General features: G+C 46.4%; 1 protein-coding gene across 1 annotated transcript; it reads right to left on the bottom strand.

Annotated features, from left to right (window-relative positions):
* Window positions 1-29: 29 nt before the first annotated feature.
* On the bottom strand, window positions 30-7922 carry LOC149861828 (olfactory receptor 11H6-like). The gene has a single exon (XM_090053151.1). The coding sequence runs from the start codon at window positions 3650-3652 to the stop codon at window positions 2717-2719; it is 936 nt and encodes a 311-aa protein (XP_089909277.1). The 5' UTR covers window positions 3653-7922; the 3' UTR covers window positions 30-2716.
* Between the last annotated feature and the right edge of the window lie 13493 nt (window positions 7923-21415).

The following is a 21415-nucleotide window of genomic DNA, read 5'->3' as shown; positions in this document are numbered from 1 at the left end:
ATGACGTGCTTATACCACTAGAGCAGTGAGTCTCAACCAGGGTGCCACAGCAACCTGGAGTGTCCTGAGGTGCTTTTAAGGGTGTTGTGCTGTTAGGCATCTAGCATATTAGCACTATTAAGTGTGCAAACAGATGAACCCAGAAATTTGAAATAGAAATCCAAGTGTCGAAAGCATTTTGTCTTGTGGTCTTTCTGACTTCTTTGTGACAGGAGAATTGGGCTATTATTTTTCTGTAGGCAAAAAACCCAAATGAAAACTAAAAGCTAGCATTCACCAAGCAGTGCCTTGAGTCTGAACAGTAGAGAATCACCGTTCTAGGGAAGGTAAATTCAGATGTACCTGAGATGTTGGGGGCATGGTGTAAAACTTCTTTTATTATTTTCCTCCATTGATTTTGCCAAGATTTCCCATATGTTTCTGTTATCCCCACATATTCTCAACATTCCTTATTACAGATTTCTTCCCCAACTTCTGTTCACCTTGAATCCAAATACATGCCAGGATTTTCAAAGCAGTGCAAGGAAATGAGGTGTCTAACTCCTACAGAAGTCAGGCATCTGTGTACTTTTGCAAACCCCACTAGCCAGCTTTCTGCATCCTTAGCTACTTAAGTTACTTTTAAAAATCTGGCTTTCCAGAGCCCATACTTTCTGCCCTAGGATTTCAGGATGGGCAAAGTCCCAAGTGCTAGATAATGTGATATATTGCTATTGACTTTGTAAAAATTTTTTGGTTTGGTGGGAGGAGGGGGTCAAATTACCCGAGATCACAAGGGCTAAATGTTTTCAAACCTGAGGGCTTGGAGCAAGGCTTGAACTCTATAGTTCTATCAAGGCATTTCAGGTACTTTGCTGGCTTGTTCCACTATTCTGAAGTGGTGGTTGGAAATTTTTCCACGTAGAAACATGCCTTCAAGGTTGTAAAGGATTACTCATGGGTAAATAAAAATTTTTCAAGTAAGGTTACACTTCTGGGCCATTAGAGCTGCCCCTTGCCTGGAAAGTAAGTGGTCGTCTGCTCCTCTAGACAATTAAATCCCTAGAGCAGTTCAGATCGTGTGCTCGAGGACTAGGGATGTTTCAGTGTTGTAGCCTAAGCACCTTGTGTGCAGTGCCAAAGACTTGAGACTGGATGCAACAGTGAGTCAAGAGTTTGTCAAGCTGGGGGCCTGCTGCAGGCAGAGCTAAGGCAACAGATCCCTCTAGTGGAGATGTAGTGGATTGCTACAGAAGGTTTTTTTTCCTGCCAGTGTATCTACACTACTTCGCATAACCCAAACTGCCAGAAGACTACTATCAGCAAGGCTGTATCCAGATGGGGGTGAAGAGCAGGGAAGGCAGAGCTGTAGCAGTTACAGGGCTGTTTCTTTTCACATCTTCTAGCCAAGGTAGTTATGTCAACAAACTTTGTAGTGTAGATCAGCCCTCAGCTCTGCGCAACGCCTCTCCTGTGTAACAAGTGGGTTGCTTCTTGGCCAGTTCCACAGTAGAGCATGTGCTTTCATGAACTTGCTACTGACTGGTGGGGGTTGTTTTGGGGGGGCCAAAGTCTGAAGAGAATGCAAAGATTCAGTAATCTTTTTCACCCATAAACAGCACTGCTAGTGCCCCTTCCGCTTTCCTGTCCCTTGGTTTCCCACACATAACTCTGCCTATGTCTTTCAGTGCTGACCTTCTGCTTCTTGCTGCCCTACCCGTGTTCTCCCCCAAACACTGAGTTCTGAGACTACACCTTGCTCCTGACCTGTAGTCCCCACCTGCCGTATTCCAGTTCCAGGATCTGAACTTCAGTTCTCAGGAGATGAACTAAGCTTTTGCTAACTTTATTTTGAGTAAGATCTGTAAGGAGTTGCATTTAATTACTTGGCCCCACCTCTGCAAGTAGGAACTGACAGCAAACTCAGCTCAATTCTTTAATTGGCTCCCCATGGGGCACAAGTTGTTAATAACCAAACTATGAAAAAGTTCAGACATCAGCACAAAATAATTATTCCGAAGAGATTTGCACTGCTTTCTTTGCCTTATTAAGCGGCTCTAACTCCTGCAAGTGAGAGGAGGGGTAACCCTTGACACTGTCAATCCCCTAAAATTAATACAGTTCAGACAGTGGGTTTATGGCCCAGTGATCAGAATGCTGGACAGGGAGCCAGGATGCTCAGTTTATTTTCTCATCCTCGAGAAGAGAAAGGCAGGGAAGGGAAGATTGTGGGTTACAACAGAGGGAGATGACCAAGAGTTGTGGCCTCTGGATTCTGCTTCCAGTTGTGAGAGAGGAGTGAGGTCTACTGCATATGAAAGTCTAATGTTACCATGATCTGATCCCAGCTGAATGTTTTCTGGAGTCAATGACAGCATTATTTGACCAGCTTCAGTTAATGGGATAACAACCCATTTAATACAGGGAAATGCTTGCACAGAAAGATGGGGGCCAACACCTCTGCATACACAGTTGATATAAATTTTCTGCGTGCTACAACCTCCAACCTGTGTGTCGTTCCTCGCCTCCCCCCAACAAATGCATATACTTATTGAGTGCAGCAGTAACGAATATAGGTACTTCACCTGTGTTCCACTTGTAATCTCAAACAAGCTTTTTTTAATATTGCCCAAGGTCAGATTGGAGTCGGTGTCCTTTAGAGGCGAAATGGCTTGGAACCCATTCACCACCTCCTGAGCCAGCCAGTCCCCCTGCCCTGAAGCCAGATTCACACCTGTTACTGGTCCCCTAGCAATGTGCGCCTCAAAGCCTCTTTCATCTCCTTATTTCTCAGGCTGTAGATCAATGGGTTGAACAGTGGAGTAACCAACACATATAGAAGGGACACCTCCTTCCCACTGTCCCCAGAAGCTGCTGGGTTGACATAGGTGACCATGATGGAGCCGTAGAAAAGACCCACCACTGTTAGGTGGGAGGTGCAAGTGGAGAAGGCCTTGTGTCTTCCAGATCCCCGTGGCAGTTTCATTATTGCCCTGAGGACCATCACATACGAGGTCAAGATGAAAAGGACAGTTGAGAAGATGATAGTGGAAGTCACAGCAAAGAAGGCATTTTCAATCTGGGGAGCAGGGACACAGGAGACAGCCAGCAATGGAGCAGGGTCACAGACATAGTGATCCAGGATATTGGGGCCACAGAAGGGGAGCTGGGAGATGAAGATAATGGGGATGGCAAACCAGAAGAAGCCACCAACCCAGCAGAAAGCCACCAGGAGCAAGCAGGCCCTCTGGGACATGAGGCTGGGATAGCGCAGGGGGTGACAGATGGCCAGATATCTATCCAAAGCCATGGCTGAGAGGGAGAAGCATTCAGCAGCCCCCATGGAGAAGAAGAAGTAGAACTGGAAGAAGCAGGCATGAAAGGAGATTGCATCGCCCTGCGGGGTTGGCAGGTCTGAGATCATCCGTGGCACTGTGGATGTGACATAGCAGATCTCCAGGCAGGAGAAGTTCCCTAGCAGGACATACATGGGCAAGCGCTGGAGGCGGGAGCTCCTGACAACAGCCCACATGATGCACAAGTTGCCTGCTAGCGTCAGGGTGTAGACAGAAGACAGGATAGCACAGAGGAAGATGCGACTGGTGTGGCCCAGGGATGAGAAGCCCAGCAGGATGAACTCAGTTACATAGCTGGTGGCATTGTCTGGATCCATTGGGAGGACACAAGCCTGAAAGAGAATGATTCACAGGACAGCTGGGGTCTGTTCATGGTTCGAGTTCTACCCCTGGTTGGTAGGAGTCTGCACTCCTCTTGGTCTTCCACCAGTAACAGAAATGGAATTGTGTGCAGTGGTTAAAAGTTTGTGGAAGAACAAGAGGCAGCAGTCTCACATGTGCAGGTGGACTTGCATCCACAATCTGTCTGATGGGGTTTCTTGACCAAGGTGCAGTGATTTTCCTGTTGGTACCAGCTTCTCAAAGGCTCCTAGCTAGAGGATCTTCCTCTTCTGTTCAGTGTCAGAACAGTTGCCAAATTTGGGGAAAGGAAGGGACTTTCCTCCCTAGGTCACACTGGGATGGACTGAGGGTTTTTATCTTCCTTGGTTCTGCACAGCACCATTCTTTTGCTAGGATCTTCTTACCTTATGTTACCCAATTACTCCCATGGTGTTGCAGCAGCAAGGCATTGGCACTTCCCTTTGCACTGTTGTTTTTTAACTGCTATGCTAAAGGGTGTTTTTGTTGCATCAGGTATAGTTCTCTGCAGTTATGGTAAAGGAATCAGAGTGATGATTTGGGAGAATTCTTTGGTTAACAAATAATCTGTAAATGCAGGGACTAGTTTTGATGGCCCAGGCAGCTCCTTCAAGTCCTCTGTCCCCATGTTTCTATATTACATTTCACAGGCCACATCTACGTTTATTAATCTGCAGTTGTTACTGTGCATTTAATTTAGCACTTGCTTAATGAAATGTGCAGTAACTATAATTACTGCACAGTAGTGCCAGCAGACTTTTTTTGGTAACACTTACTGTGCAATAAGCCAATACTACTGCACAGTAGCACATTAGCATGATTTTTGCCCAGCACACTACTGTACAGTCTTATTGGCTACTGCTTATTAAGCATCTCATGGAGATGTGCCCACAGTTTACCTCTCCATGTGGGATGTGAGATTTACTTTGGGATTACCCTTCCTACTAGATAAATATCCTGCACTGAAGCTCTTAACCAGTCATTCGTCTTGGGGAATGGATTTTGTTGGGTTCCCACAGCTAGATCCCCTCCTCTGTGCTAGTCACAACAGATTATAGAGCAGTGATTCTCAATCAGGGTGCCACAGCACCTTGATCTTTTTGAGGGTGCCACACAACATTAGTATTATTAGGTGTACAAACTGGGTTCATCTTGTAAATCATGAGATTTCAAATAGAAATCCATAGTTGTGGTCTTTCTGAGTTCTTTGCAACAGAAAAAGCTGCCCTATTATTTTCCTGTAGTCAAAACAGAGAGTGAAAACTCAGAGTTGGTATTTTCCAAGGGGTGCCTTGAGTCTACCTAGGGGTGCCTCGAGGCTAAAAATGTTCAGAACCATTGTTCTAGAGGCACCGAGGGAACTGGTGGATGTCTTTCTTTCTCTGCCCTTTGGATCTAAAACAAAATTGACCAGATAGTTCTGGCATCAGTTCTAGGCACAACAAAGCTGGCTAGAACTGAGATTTTCAAAGTCACTTCAGCTGCTCAAGTATTTTTGAAATGCTTCATAGGCATCTCTATATCAGTGGTCTCCAACCTTTTTATGATGACAATCACTTTTTGCAAGTAAAGGGCACCCCAGGATCGACCGTGCCCCCTGCCCCTTCCCCACGCACCCCTGGATCACAGAGTGCCTAGACATGGCTGGGCCGGATCCCACTTCTGTGCCACGGCTGCACTGAGCCGCATCCATCCAGCAGTCAGAGGATCATGGTGTCAGGCCTCAGCACAGCAGGTCTGGAAGTCTGTGTCCAGGGTCATGGGAAGGCGGGGGAAGAGATGCTCCCACTGCTGGCCACAGCTTGGTGGAGGCCGCAGGGGCCTGTACCCCCACCTCCCCATATTTGGGATGAGGTGGCTGCTGCTGCAGGCTGCCCACTGTGCCCCCAACACAGGGTGGGGGGGGGCACGGGCCCCCAGAGCCTCCACCAGCCTGCACCCAGTGATGGAAGCCTCCCCTCCCCCCCACACCCCTGGATGGGTGGATCTTCCCAGACCCAGCTGGGCTGGGGCCGCTCCTACGAGAGTCCCCACTGCTGAGCTGAGCCATGCCTGCACATGGCCAGCTGCAGCGGGACTCGAGGTGCAGCAGCAGCCTCCGTCACCTCTGCAGAGATGGGGAGGGAACCCCCCACACTCCTGGAGGAGTCCCCCCTGGGCTCCAATTCTCCCACCACCCGGCCAGGCTGGGACCCCACTTACCTTCCCCTGCTCCTGGCTGGGCCGCATAGTCATCTGCTTACCGCGGTGGCCTTGAGCTGGCCCCCACCCCTTCCCACAGATTGACCTGCTGGGGCTGGAGGTGATGGGTGTGTATATGCCCAGCTGTCCTGCCCCCCAGGCCAGGATCTACCAACAGAGACTCCAGGATCTACCTGTAGATCAGGATCCCCAGGTTGGTGACCACTGCTCTATGTTATTATATGCTTACACTAAGGCCTTACTAGACGGGGAACTGACAGCTGGGAAACATGGCAGAGGAGCTCCACATATGTGCTTCGAGGACACCCTGAAGAGGTCCTTTTCTACCTGTGGTATTGAGTACAAACTATGGGAAATATGTTGCAGATCATGGTGCCTGGAGGCTCCAAATCAAAAAAGAAAACAGCCCTCTTTCAATGTCAGCACAGAGCCAGCATTGAGCAGAAGGAAAGATGTAACCTGATCTAGCAGCGATCAGCCATGCACGTGTAACTGTTGTGGGAGGATTTGCTTCTGCAACTGGACTGATTAGTGTAACGGGGCTCTCGGAGCCAATCTGTCATTGGCCTGCCCACCTGTTTCTGGGCCAACCACCCACCTCCTAACCTGCCTCACCTTGTTGTTTCTTAATTGGTTCTTATTAAGGCAGGACGCTGCCCATTCTTGCCCCAATGCCAGGGGGCGCTATCTGCAGCTCTGTTCCTCCTCTACATTGCAGCCCATGCCTCGCAGATGACATCCAGGTGACAATGCTCCCAGCCTACAGCCAAACCAAGCTTCGCCCCCGTTGTCAGGCCTCAGAAAGACACATTCATACCGCCCTCCTCTCACTAGGGCCTCTCACTCCACCCCTTCTCACAGGGTCTCTTTCATGCATTGACAACTTGTACTGCCTTGCTCCCTGTTGGAGCGGGAGCCTTAGGCCATGCCTTTGGCCTTAGCTCATACCTTGGGGGGCAGATGGACTGTCTTTTGGGCCTCTCTCACCAGGGTAGTGGCCAGCCAATTACTCAGCCACGACCAAGCTTGCCCTGGCCCCTCCCAGGACAACTCTATACGCTCACACACGCACACTGGGGCTCCACAGCTCCACCTCCCTCACTGGGGCCACAGGGCTTCCCTCCCCGGTGGGAGCTTAGGTGGCCATAGCTATGCCTGGCCTCATCTAGGTCTTACACCCTCCTTGGGCTCATGTGGACATAGCAAGGCCTGGCCCCCTTCTACCCACAGTGTTGGGGCTAGGGGTTAAGGCACCCCAACCCACCTTTCACCACTGGGAGCCCCACTAGGCCACCCACTCCCAGCAGGGTGCAGTTTTAGGTCATGCCCAGGACCAGGAGCCCCCAAACCACCCCCATACACTGCTGTCCTTACTTCCCAGATGTTGCATACAGCCTTGCAGCTAGGCAATGTTTCTGCCTAGCCTGCAACTAGTGAACTGCTCTGTTTATATAGGTGGACAGAGTTTGAAAATGGCCACTGCAATCAAGCACCTGCTGGCTGCTTGGCTCAGCCCTTAAAGTGACAAATTCAGGAATGGCATCACAGTGTCTGGATTTGCCTGGATGATGTTCCTGATATGATTAAATTAAAAGATAAATGGATATATATGGACTGGACTGAACTGAACATAGAGATTCAATAGCAATTGTTGCATTTTAGTGTTTTTGTTATTAATTTATCATTACTGCAATAAGCACCTAGGAGCCTAGACCAGCAACACATTTTGCCGGATGCTGCACAGACCCACACCTGAAAGTCATTACCTCCAAAGTTATCCCATTATAATCTTATTTGAGATTGCAAAAAATTATTTTTATTGTTTTGATTCAAGTAATATAGAGCTAAAATGATTCTATTTCCAAGTACCATTAAAATACTAACTCAAGTATCTACGTTGTATTTCTAGCATTGCTTCACTCGTTCCATTAATATTTATATACGCTGTTAAATTCTGGATTATTTAAACATCTCAGTTTAGGATTTATTGTAATGATTTCCAGATTTTTTAATATATTGAAAGAATGGCTATATATTAATCTCTAATCCGATCAAAGCAAATGAATGTCTTTGTCAATTATTATTTTTAATAAATATAGTAATTCAGAATTATATGTTGCCTGAATATCATGTGTACAAGAAAATATTACATGTTCATGTTTTGTGTTCAGAAATCATTAAAATATTAGAATAGTGATATATTTAGATATGGCTAAATATTAAGCTTAACTTTCTATAAAAGTTTAGATTTGATTAAAATATTATTTGAAGAACTTCATTTTAGGTTTGGTTATCAGCATATATGTGTTTTGATATATAATGTTAACCTGCAGGTGTGATAAAATATTGTGTAACATATGTATATAGTACAGATCTCTAGATTTGGTATACCTGCACACATAAATGAATACTTTGGCACCTTTGAAAGTGACTGCAGAAGCAAAAGCAGACAACTAATGGGAATAAGTGTATGAGAATGGGAGCTGCCACATCTGACGTGAAAGCAACACTCATGGAGATTCCTGTTTCCCCCCTGAAGATAGAGCTTGATCAGTTTATGAAGGGGATGATATTTAGTGCTTGCTATCAGGCTCTAGACTTGATGATCCAGGAGGTAGGTGTTTCCAGGATCAGGTCCTGACTCTTTAGAATTTACTCTTTAAAAATCACAGAATCCTAGAAGAGTACGGTTGGAAAGGATCTCAGGGGGTCAACCAGTCCAACCCCCTGCTGAAAGTTTCATAGAAACTATGAAACTATGAAAGCAAGATGGTCCATGGCTAAACCATCCCAGTCGAGTGTTTGTTTTGAGATTCCGCAACCTGTCTTGGTCAATTGTTCCAATGCTTCATTAATCTCATAGTGAGGCATTTCTTCCTAATATCCAACCTAAATTACCACTGCTGAGACTTAAGTCTATTGCTCCTTGTCCTATCCCCTGTAGTCAGAAAAATAGGTTATTTCCATCCTTCATGCAGTCCCCCGTAGCTATTTGAATACTGTTTTTTTTTTTTTCATCTTATCCTCAGAAATCATGTTTCCCAAGCCTCTAATAACTTTTGTTGCTCTCCACTGGACTCTTTCTATTGTACTTAGTCAAATCCAAGACATGGGTTTTTTTTGGGTTTTGTCTTAGATTTGAGTACCAGTTTGGTTGCTCAGCTCCGGCTTCAGCCCTAGGCCAGGGTGCTTGTGTGTAGGAGGAAGGGACACAGCATCTTCTTGGATTCTGGTAAATGTAGTAATTTGTCTGCATCTTTTTTGATGTGAGGAACCCAAGACCGGATACACCAGTCCATGTGAGGCCTCACCACGCTGAATATAGCAGAAGCATCACTTCCCTTGATTTGCTAACATTAACGTGACACACAACACAACACAACACATTTCTCTTTAGAAATAGAAGTGTGGGGGTAAAATGACTAGCACTGATTCATTAGAAATTGCACTTTAGGAAAACCTCATTAGACGCTATGCCTTAATTTAAAAAAAATTATGCTATGAAATTCACTGTAAGATATAGATGCCTTGAGTATGAATATTACAGTAAAATACTGTCTAGGAAACTACACTTAAAAGCAACACTTTTGTAGGACATTCCTTTTTAGAGACTAGAAATACATCTTAGAGCTTTCTTAAATTGGCCTTTATGTGTTAGAAATTCCTCAAGGAAAATACATTTTAAATATTACACTATGAAATTCTTCTTTGAAAATATCTTTAGAACATTTTTGAGCACTGTAAAGAAATATTTTTAATACTCTCCCTACAAATCACTCGAGCATTTATTCTCATTGTGGAGCAGTTCACTTAGAAAACTTCCTTAGAACGAATGCCGGGAAATTATCTTAGATAAATCACCTCAAACATACTCTGACTAGAAAAATATCTGTAGAAGAAAATCTCTACAAATGAAACTTCAGAAATTTCTATAGAAAAAAATGCTTTGTTGGCAGATTCCTTTTTACATTTGGAAATGTTATTTTAAGAAAATCTCCTTAAAAATAAAGTTTATCAGCCATAAGGAGATTTCTTTAGGGTCTTTTTAATAAATCTACCACTGAAGTTATTCTTGAAAATTATTTATGAAATAATAACAATGTAGAAAACATTCTTTAGAAAATACACTGGAAAATTCTCTTTAATAATTTACAAAATTCTCTAGAAAAAATTTACAAGAATATTACTCAGTGTTAAGAGCAACCTGACAAACTCTGTTTAGGGAGCATGAAATAGAAATTATTCTAGGTTACTACTTTTTAGACATCACTCTTTAGAAATGAATGCATAGTAAGCCCTTTTTGTAAAAGTCTGCTTGTATAAATCTCAATAGAAAATTTTAGGGAGAATGATGCTTTCAAAAAAAAAAAGATGGGTAGACACTGTTTCAAAAAATGTAATTTGAGAAAAGTTTGTGTAGAAAATTTTCTGCAGAAATGGTGCTTTTGGTACAATCTCTGCCAGTAGGATTGCCTCCAGACTTACTATTTTGGAAAGATCTCTGAAGAAGTAAATTTTTTTAAAAAGCACAGATTCTTTTGGAAATCTCCCAACTGCTGCTCAGCCTTTTGGATAATACCTGGCCTTTCCTTACCTCTGTCGGTTTCAGGGCTCTCAGAAAGCCTTGTTCTTCTTAGTAAGTCATCTCCATCCTAAACCTCAGTAGAAATTTGCCTTCCCCATTTTGCACCAGTGATAAGCTTGCTCCTGATGAAATGGGGAATGTAGCTGGTGGAATAGGATTTTCCTCTGGACAATGTGATGTCTGAGAAAAAATCAAAGCCTGAAACTCCCCCATAAATGCTGGCTTTGTTTTCTTCATAACCTGGAAGCTCCTTAGGGAGGTGGGGTATTTCTCTGAAGGATGCTTCAAGTTTCCACCCAATCCACACCTTGTAGGCATCATATCACCATCTTGTTGCATAAAGCTTGCAACTTGCAAAAACTTTGTTCTTCAATGTATTATGCTGTTTGTTTGGCAGGAAGTACTGCGTCTCTTACAAAGGTCTGTTGTGTCTTGTGAGAAGCTGATATGGAAGACATTTGTAAGGCCATGAATGAGTTCATTTAGTCTGACCTCCTGTATCACATATGCCATACCATTTCACCCAGTTACAGTGTCTCGAACCCAATCAGATCTATTTGATTAAAGTGTGCGACTCAGTATAGCTTAGCTGCAGAAAAGGCAAATGTGGTTGTGGCCTGCATCAATAGGTACAGTAGGTGCATAACCCTTCTTCCAGGTACCAGATGGCGGTAACTAGAGCCAAGTTCAACTTAGAGGTTTTACACAAATTGATTATTACAGCTTGAGTCCCCACCCAGAAACCGTGGAAAATGATTAATGACTATTACAATGCGAACAAAATTCCCCACTCACAAGCAATATTAAATGATAACAGGGTTAGGGCAGAAGGGAAATAGAACAGTAACAGATTTAGGAAACCCTTAATAATGAGTAGCCCACCTCAACCCACTATTAGCAGTTTAGCACAGTCAGTATGTTTAGACTTCTCCCGTAGTCCCACACAGGGTAAGCAGTGTGGTCAGTAAATCCAGCACAGCTGATACCAAGTCCAAGGTGTCCCTTGCCTCACCACTGTTGGGAGGTTTTCCTCCACTGCTACTGCTGACACTCAGCCTAGCTTTTGGTGGGTACTGTGTGTGGCGGGCCAGTAGGGGGCGCTCCTGCGTTGAGCCGCCCACCTCCCTGCGCCCGACCTCCTGCCAGGCTCCGAATGCCTCCCTAGGGGCGCCTTATGTCCGGCCCGACCCCTTCCTGCAGGACATACGCTAGCCTGGGGGTAACGTAGCCGCCATCACCCCAAGAATGGACTCACTCCTGGCCCTGTGTCCTTGGGGAAACACAGGCCTAATGTCCTACGGGTACTCGACCCGGTACAGGCACTTGGGGCACTTCCCCAAGTCAGGGGGCGAAAAGTAAAGTCTCCCTTAGTCCGCAGACCTAAGGGGTCTCTTAGGCATAATTTAGACCCACCCCTCAATAAGTCTCCCACACCAGTCACAAAGGAAGACTTTATTGGTTACAGGGGTAGGGTGAAAATAGGGTACAAGATTGAGCAATATCCTAGAAATCCTAAAGAGCAAACAGTCTGGCTGAGGTAGCCTTTTGATCACGCATCTGAGTTACTGCCAGCTAGATATCTAATCAGATCTCAAGTAGCTTACTCACAAGCATCTTCCAAAGGCTGGTGAAGTTTCCTTTTGGAGGTAGGTGGTTTCTAGCTTGTGAGTTTGGGGGAGAGAGCCAATTTTAGATGGTCATGCTCCTCTGTGTCCCCCGCATGGCTGCTGCCTCACCTCATGGCCGAAAAGACCGCCTCCTAGCCCGTCCTAACTTATATAGCCCCCGTGACCTCATTCACCTGGTCTGGTGGAGGCCAGCTCCGGTTGGCTCTCCGCCAACCAATTTGAAATACATCACCAGTTACCGGGCAGATTCCAGCCCACCAGGTAGATGCCCCTCACCCAGGTGGCTGATGCCAGTCACGTAGGCAGAGGGAGCAGGTTTCCCCCTCCCTCAGGAATGCAGCCAGCTCAAGTTACCTAAAGAGACAAGCTGAGGTGTGAATCCTTTGTGCTGGCCCATCTAATCACATTGTCACAGGGCAGAGATTTTGGGGAGAAACCAAGGTGGCTTTCTGTCACACTGCTCCTTTGTTGCTGTTGTGGCTCCTTGGGGGCTCTGCTCACCATTACTGGAGGGGGGGTGCTGCATCACTGCAGCCCACCACCACTGGGTTCAGGAGTGCCTCAAAGTGCTCTTTCCATCTAGCGTGGTTAGATTTATTGTCTTTGAGGAGCATCAAGCCACCCTGCAATTGCAGGAAAGTAGGACCATGGGAAGTTGCAGATGGCTTTCATTGCCTGGAAAAAGCTATGCATGTCATGCTTGTCAGTATAGAGCTGGATCTCCTTGGCTTTATCTTGTCACCTCTGGTTTTTGATCTCCTAGATCCCCTTTTGAACTTTAGCTTTGAGGAGCTGATAGGTCTCCTTCTTCTGCTGAGATGAGATATCATCTTGCCAAGCAGAATGAGCCCTTCTCTTCCAACTGAACAGGGCTTGGATCTTGGCCTCACTCTCACCAAACCAGTCTTGGTGTTGATGGGTGGAATAGCCTATGGATTCAGCACAGGCCATATGGACAGTGGTTTTAAACCCCTTCCAGAGTTCCTCAAGGTTGCCTTCATTTGTGGACAGAGCAGAGAGCTTTTTGTGAAGATGCTGTTGGAGATAGTTACAGACCTTTAGGTCCTGACGAGATTTGGCACTGAAAGTCCTTCACATTGGGTTTGGCTGATTTGAATGGTTTGGAGCAAGCTGGACGTTCATAATGGATCTGATGAAACCATGATCTATCCAGCAGTCATTGGTTCCTCATGTAATATGGACATCCATCTGAACATTGGCTCTAACAATAGCATAGTTAAGGAGATGCCAGTGTTTAGAGCAAGGGTATCGCCAGGTAGTCTACCCCCACCCTGCCTGCCCCTCTTTGTAAGGTGAGCAGAAGCGATCCTGATAGGACTGCTCAGTCACAGTTGCAGCTGCCAAATTGCACCCCTGTCTCAACGTGGGTGCAAAATGATCATCAAGCTACTGCAGCCTGAAGGGGCAGATCCAGAGGGCATGCAATGGCACTACTACACTGCACTTTTGGACTGGATTGTGCTTCTGGAGCCTCTGGAACATTTTTTTTTAAATAGAAGAGAATCCCCATTTCCCTCTGTACTCAGAGGCATGTTCCCTCCCTTCCACTTCTTCTGTCCCCTACCTGTCCTGATGCTTTCCCCACTGACCAGGGGCCAGGGAAATCTTCAGAACTGTTTGTGCCCTTTCCAATTGGGCTGCAGATGGACTGGGCTCACCCCGGGCAGTGACAGTGGGAGCAGCTTCCTGTGTCTGCTCCTAGGGGAAGGGTAGCATGGGGGAACCCACCTGTCCCCATTGCTGCTGCCGCTGTTCCCAGTTAAACCCAGCCCCCACACAGGCCAGCTGGAGAGGGTGGGAGCACCTCTGAAGCTTACCTATACCTGGAACAGTGGGGAAAGCAGCAATTTCATTTTCACTTGAAGACCAAAGTATTCAAAACAACCATCCTTGACTTTCAATACTTTCTTGACTGTGCCATCCTAGTGCACACAGAGGAAAACCTCCAGACTGCACTGGATCTCTTTCCAGACATCTTTGCAGGACCCAGGGAACTATAAGCCAATCAGCCTAACTTCTATTCCAAGGAAAAACCTGGAAAAATGTATTAAGGAGTCTATGTGCAATAGGCTTGCAGAAGGTAGGATTCTGAATGACAGCCATCATGGCTTCATTGTGGGCAGGTCTTGTCTCACAAACCTCATCTCTTTTTACAGTCAAGTGGCTTGCCACCTGAATAAGAGAGAGGAGGTTGACATTATGTACCTCGACTTCCAAAAAGCTTTTGGTATGGTATCCCACAATGTTCTTGTGAGAAAACTAAAAGACTATGGGCTTAACTGCAAGACAGGTGGGTAGGAAGCTGGCTGCATGGTGGGACCCAGAGAGTCCTAATGAACAGATTTGTGTTGTCCTGGCAAGAAGTGGCCGGTGGTGTCCCTCAGAGGTCAGTGCTTGGTCCAGTGCTATTCAGCATCTTCATCAATGATTTGGGTGTGGGGGTGAAGAGCTCACTGGCCAAGTTCATGGATGATACCAAGTTATGGGGAAGCGTGGTCACACTTGAAGACAGGCTGCACATACAGGAGGACCTGGACAGACTGGCAAGTTGGGTGGACTGGAATCAGATGAAGTTCAAAGTCAAGAAATGTAACATGATCCACCTGGGGATGAACAGTCCCCTACACATCTACAGGCTTGGCAATGCCAACCTGACCAGCACTCTGAATGAAAAAGACTTGGGTGTAATAATTGACCACAGTATGAACATGAGCCAGCGGTGCGACGCTGTAGCCAGCAGGGCTAACAATACCCTGGCATGCAATCAATGTATCTCCAGCCAAACCAAGTAAGTGATTCTTCCGCTTTACTTGGCATTGGTGAGACCACAGCTGGAGTACTGTGTCCAGATCTGGGCGCCGCACTTCAACAAGGACATGGCAAAGCTTGAGAGAGTCCAGAGAAGAGCCACCAGTATGATCAGAGACTTGCAGAGCAAGCCATATGAGGAAAGGCTGCGGGATCTGGGACTCTTCAGCCTGAAAAAGAGAAGGCTGACAGGGGATTTGTTAGCAGCTTATTGCTACATCAGAGGCGTACATCAAGGGCTTGGTGAACAACTGTTCACGAGGGCACCCTTGGGGAAAACTAGGAGGAATGGCCACAAACTCCTGGAAGACCATTTCAGGCTCAACATTAGGAAAAACTCCTTCACAACTAGGGTGTCCAGACTGTGGAATAAGCTCCCTCCAGTGGTGGTGCAATCAGCTACTCTGGAAATCTTCAAGAGGAGACTAGACGGTCACCTCGCTGGGGTCGCCTGACCCCAGTTGGCTTTTCTGCCTGGTGGAGGGGGGCTGGACCCGATGATCTTCCAAGGTCACTTCTGGCCTTACAATCTATGAATCTATGAAACAGGCAGAGCACTCTCTGCTGAACTAGACTGCACAATGGAGCAAAAAATTGTATTAAGATCTCTCTGCCACATTATTGAGGATAGTGTGATCTCTGTGGGCTGCTAATTGGAGCATCCTTGAGAGTGGTACCTCCCCGCTTTCCCAAGGGCCTGCCAGTTCATGACAAAAGCAAAACCAACATTCATTGGGAGCCTTTGCTACCAGTTGTTCTTCAGGCATTGGATCCTTCATTTTCAACCAACTGTTCCTTCTTTTCAACCAACAGCTCATGCCTGTTGGTCCCCATGCCATCCAGAATGGATGCTCTCTTGGTTCAGGAGTGGAGGCAAATCTGCGGTGATGTTTACAGTGGACACAGCTGGCTAAGGTTTTTGAACTTGGTCATGAGACCTATAAAGGTAAAAACTGGAAGGGATTTTCTGATTGATTGAATAAGGGGCAGGCCTTTTTAAAAGAGCTTATAGTTTCAAGAACATTTTTTTCTTATGAGAGTTTTTCAGAGATACCAATGCACCAATGCCATAAAATGCACCAATGCCATTCAAAAAAAATTAGACCATTTTCTAACCAGAATCTTCTAAAACATTCTTTCTGAAGAGAGCTTTATACCCAACTTTATCTAAAGGATCATACTAGAAATAATGCTCTACTGCAATTTTTTTGAGTAGCTTTTTCTAAAGAAAAAATAGATTTTTTAGATCTTTTTTTCAATTTGAAAGGGGTATTTTTAGAAAGGCTTTTCTCCTTCCCTTTAGGATACTTGCAGAAAATTTCCCAAAGTATACTTTTCTAAATTTTAATCTCTAAATGATATTTCCTATTCAGCAACTTCAAAGTATAGTTTCTAGAAACTATTTCCCCAAACAACTATTTTTAGAGTAATTTCTTATGCTTAAGACCTTGCTAAAGTCTATAGAGACTTTTCTCAGGTAATTTCTAAAAAAAAAAAAGAAAAAAATGCTGAGGCATAAATTTTGACACATACTTTCAAAAGTGTGATTTCTAGTGACTTCTAGTGCACCTGTGTATTTGTTTGCACGGCTGTGGTGTTAATTTCCAGAGAAAATGATCAAAAGTGTATTGAGCAGTGCAGGGCTAGAAGGAATCTCCTGGGTGATCAAGACCAATCCCTTGCCATCACAGGCATCCAATGCATGCCATCCCTTCATATCGTCCAGCTCCATCTGGGAGGTAGTTAGGAGGGCTGTGTAAAGCTTTGAGTGCTGATTTGCTTTGGAGGAGATTTGGCCTGATTTGGTAGCTGAATCTGAATTGAATCAGGGGATCAATAAAAAAGGTCTGAATTGATTTGAAAAAGATTCAGAGAGCTTTTTTGATTTGGGCAGTCCCTGCCCGCTGCAGTAGGAGCTGGACCCGGACTCCATGTTGGTAAGTAGGGGGCCGGGAGGAGGGGCTGGAGGAGGGGCCATGGGGAGGACCCCTGCCAGGCCCCATCCCCTGCCTGCTCCCCCAGCTCCTCCAACCCCCACCCGCTCCCCATACCCCGTCATGACTGCGCCACCCACCCCAGCTCCTGGTGCTTTAAAAAAAGCCCCAACTCACCGGGTTCTGCCAGGCAGGGGGGTGATCCCCGCTGCCCCCTACTACCCCATGATGCATGGGGGGCTCTGCACAAGCTCCCCGACCCTCCCCATCACTCCCTCAGCACCCCCACGGCTGCCCCGCCTGCCCCAGCTCCAGCCCTTTAGGGAAAAAAAAAAACTAGAAAAACCCCAAGACTCGCCAGTTCCTGCAGCGGTCTCAGGGCTTTGAGGGGCATGTGCAGAGCTCCCCGTGTGGCGAGGGGCAGCAGGGATTGCCCCCCGCCAGGCAGCAACAGTGAGTGTGGGCTTTTTCTGATTTTTTTTTTCTTAAAGGGCTGGAGCTGGGGTGGGGCAGCCATGGGGGGCTGGGAGGGGAGCTGGGACAGTGGGGTGATGGGGGGGCTCATGCAGAGTAACCCACATAACGCGGGGCAATGCAGGGCAGTGGGGATCACCCCCCTCCCGGCAGCACCTGCTGAGTTGGTGCGTTTTTTTCCCCCAAGTGCCAGGAGCTGGGGCAGGCGGGGCAGCCATTACCGGGCTAGGAGAGCAGGTGGGGGATGGACCTGGGTGATTTGGAGATTCAGGAACAGCCGAATCCAAATCAAAAGCAAATACTAGCCACTTCACGCAGGCCCAGTAGTTAGGTTTTATAGTTCCACAGTTCCTATCCAGGAAGGTGCTCCTCTCATGGTAGTTTTCCGTTTCTTCTTACACCCACAGTGTCCTTGAGAATTTTCTACAAAGAATTTTCTAGTGATCATTTCCTATTGTAATTTCTGAAGAGAATTTCTAGAGCAATTTTCAAGGCTTGCTTCTTAAATTTATTTTCTAAAGCACCTTTAGGAAAGTGTGACATTTGTAAAGCATATTTTTCAAAGCAAATCAACTCTTGAAGAGGTGAGGGAGGAACTGTGCATATAGAATATCTGTGTGCATGTGCGTGTGCATGCACACACACATCTGTTAGAAATGGAGTATTGTTAGAAATGCACAGCTTGCATCTTGCACCTGATAAGAAAGAAACACTGCCAAGGACTTTTTTCCTTGGCCAGCCTTGCCACAGCTTCTCTTATACTAAATCGCAGACTCTCCCCCAGCTTCTCCCTACCCTTTCTCATGCAGATTACAGAAGCTGGAATTCAACTGACTGTGTCCTTGAAAGGGGTGGGGTTTAAACTCTTGGTGACCTATAGTATTCTCTGAGCATGCTTGATTAGCTGATGCATATTTACCTCTCCGCCCTGCATACTTAAGTAGTTAATTATAATATACATGTGATGGATGTAGTGATGTAACCACATATATGTTTGTATGAAATGGAAATAAGCTGTAAGAGTTCCTGTTTCTGCACACGTGCTCAGGAGGAAAAAGATAAATACAGCCTGCAAAAATTCCTTGGTGGATTCAGAGTAATCTGAGTTTTTGACTCTGCTCTGACCCTATTTGCAAATACACCTTTTGTGCCATCTAATGAGTGTGTGTCTGTGATTTTAGTGGCCTCCAAGAAACGGACCGCAATTTTTTGCAACACATCTGTGCCTATACGTGTTTAGGCTGCTGAGTTTCCAAGGTGGTTTCTTTCATAGAAAAGAAAAGAAAAGAAAAGAAAAGAAAAGAAAAGAAAAGAAAAGAAAGTTACAGTACCATTTTAGCTCTTTCTGAAAAGTTTCTGGCTTGTTTTCATTCTCTGAGCTTAGACAGTAAGAACACCTGCTTCTCTCATTTGCTTAGACCCAGGTTTAGTAGAGATTGCTTATCTGATCAAACCTGTAAATCAATAGAAAATTAACATTTTGATAAAATGGACCTCCTGAGCTATTATTGCCAATTACTTTTTAATAACATGACCTAGAAATTAATCTTTGCTATTTTACTATTCACTAGGTCACAGTTCATTACAGGATTTAATTTTGGTTTCATATTAAATTTAATATTGAATTAATATTAACCAGGCTATAATACAACACTCAGTTGGGACCTATAATCATTAATATAATAAACTCACAGAATCATAGAAAAAATAGTGTTGGAAGGGACCTCATGAGGTCATCTAATCCACACCCCCTGCTCCAAGCAGGACCAGCCCCAACTAGATCATCCCAGCCAAAGCTTTGTCTACCTGGGTCTTAAAAACCTGCAAGGACGGAGATTTCACCACCTCTCTGGGTAACCTGTTCCAGTGCTTTTTTCCTACCCTCCTCACAGGAAAGTTTTTCCTAATGTCCAACCTAAACTTCTCTTGCTGCAATTTGAGCCCATTGCTCCTTCTTCTGTCATCTGCCCCCACTGAGAACAGTCCAGCTCCATCCTCTTTTGAACTCCCCCTTCCAGGGACTTGAAGGCTGCTATCAAATCCCCTCCAAGTCTTCTCTTCTCCAGACTAAATCAGCCCAGTTCCCTCCACCTCTCCTCACAAGTCATGTGCCCCAGCCCCCTTACTATTTTTGTTGCCCTCTGCTGGACTCTCTCCAATTTGTCCACATCCTTTCTGTAGTTGGGGCCCAAAACTGGATACAGGACTCCAGATGTGGCCTCCCCAGTGATGAATAGAGGGAATAATCACTTCCCTCTATCTGCTGGCAACACACCTGCTAATGCAGCCCAATATACCAGGCCAGTATGTCGTTAGCCTTCTTAACAACAAGGGCACACTGTTAGCTCATACACAGTTTATTCCATATGCAATAACTGGTTTCTTATTTCAGCCGCACAGAAAAATTAATATGGAGAAACATCTTAACAGTACAAACTATCAGATCTTTCTCCTGCATATCTCTTAGGCCTCGCTCATGACTGATGCTAATCTTGGATTTCCTGAATTCAAGGTAAATATTTGTAAAGCCTCCCACTATCCAATTTTGTTTTACTCGTAAGTCTTGCAGAAGAAGAGGAGTGGGGTAAAATTTTCAATGACGATGTTGGGAGTCTGAATTCTATTTTGAAAAATGGTCCTTTTAAGCCATTAATCTAAGCCATTTAAGTGAAGAAAGGGGGTTGCCTGTCAGCTCCCTGATGTTCTCTTGAGCAGTGCTTCTCAACTTATGTGTCACGACCCAAAAGTGGGTCACAAGAAGATTTGAAAGGGTCACAAGCAAGTCCCAGAAAAATGTGGGAAAGTGTAGGTTGCCCTTTACAGGCTGGCAGCATTCCAGCCTGCCAGGGGCTGCTTAGAGCGATTGGAGGCAGCGGGTGCACATGCATCTGCATGTGTACACACATGTGGCCAGTATGCAGCCAGGAAGGGTCATGGGAGCAGCTCCAGCAGCTGGATGCAGGTAAGTGTATTGGGAGTGGGGGTTAGAGGTCCGGATCTTGGGGACTGTCTGGTGAGGTGTGGTGGGGGCAGGGTATTGGTGTGGAAGGAAATTGGTTAGGGTGGGGGTGGGGGCAGGTGTCTGCCAGCACTGGGGGAAGGAGGCCAGGTGCCGAGGCTGCATCGGGGCAGGGGGCTGGGGGTGGGGAAGGCACCTGCCCCTCCAGTGGGATAAGTGGGTAGTGGGGGTCCTTCCAGGGTGGCAGGGAGCTTCATGGCTGGCCAGTGACACCTGGGCCGGGGACCATATTTGCAGAGTCGGGGCGTCCAGGAGACACTGCTTGGGGAGCAGGTGGGGACGTGACTGGGCTGCCTGGCATGGTGTGGGAGCCCCAGCCCAGTGCAGGGTGGGTGCAACAGGCCTCCCCTCATCCTCCCTCCAGCCCATCCTGGGGCTGGACTTGCTCCCTTGCCACTCACATGAGCCAGAGCTGCTGCAGTCACCACGCTCTGGCCTGAGTGGGACAGGGTCAGCTGGGAGCTCCCTCTGGCAGGGCTGGGGGGGCAGGAGACTGCAGGATGGGAGGGACACCAGCATGGCTCAGGGGGGCTGGGGACTATGGCTTTGGAGTGAGGGGCACTGGCAGGACCAGGGGGCTGTGGGTTGGGACTGGCCATCGATCTTTACAAATGGGTCCCAGTAACAAAAAAGGCTGAGAACCACTGCTCTTGAGCATCATGTGCTGTTATGACCAGCACAGAGAAGGGTTTCCCATCCTCTAGACTGTGGTTTTTAAACTTCCTAAAGCCACAGAAACTTCTCACATCTCTTCTGTCATGGAACCCCTACCACTACTCTGTGAACTGACATAGAGCCTGGGGACCTGGCCCCCAGTGGTAGCACATCACCTCTCAGCCTGTTCGGCCTGAACCCCTGAATGATCTCTTGCAAAAGCCCACGGCTCCATGGAAGAGTTTGAAAGCCACTGATTTAGACTGGCCCTCAAAAGCACACGCCGGTATGGGAATGTGTTCCCTAGGCAGTATAGCTGGTCCAGAATGATGATTCTCAGCCAGGGTGCTGTGGCACCCAGGAACAGCATGAGGTCCTTTGAAGGCTGCTGCATC

Source organism: Crocodylus siamensis, chromosome 6 (genome assembly GCF_052110815.1).
Source record: "Crocodylus siamensis isolate JL-2025a chromosome 6, ASM5211081v1, whole genome shotgun sequence".
NCBI lineage: Eukaryota > Metazoa > Chordata > Crocodylia > Crocodylidae > Crocodylus > Crocodylus siamensis.
The sequence above is the reverse complement of the archived record's forward strand: the minus strand, read 5'-3'. Positions and strand labels throughout refer to the sequence as shown.

Bases quoted from the DNA above. Each gene is read 5' to 3' on its own strand.
- LOC149861828 (XM_090053151.1), bottom strand. From the start codon at position 3,652: ATGGATCCAGACAATGCCACCAGCTATGTAACTGAGTTCATCCTGCTG.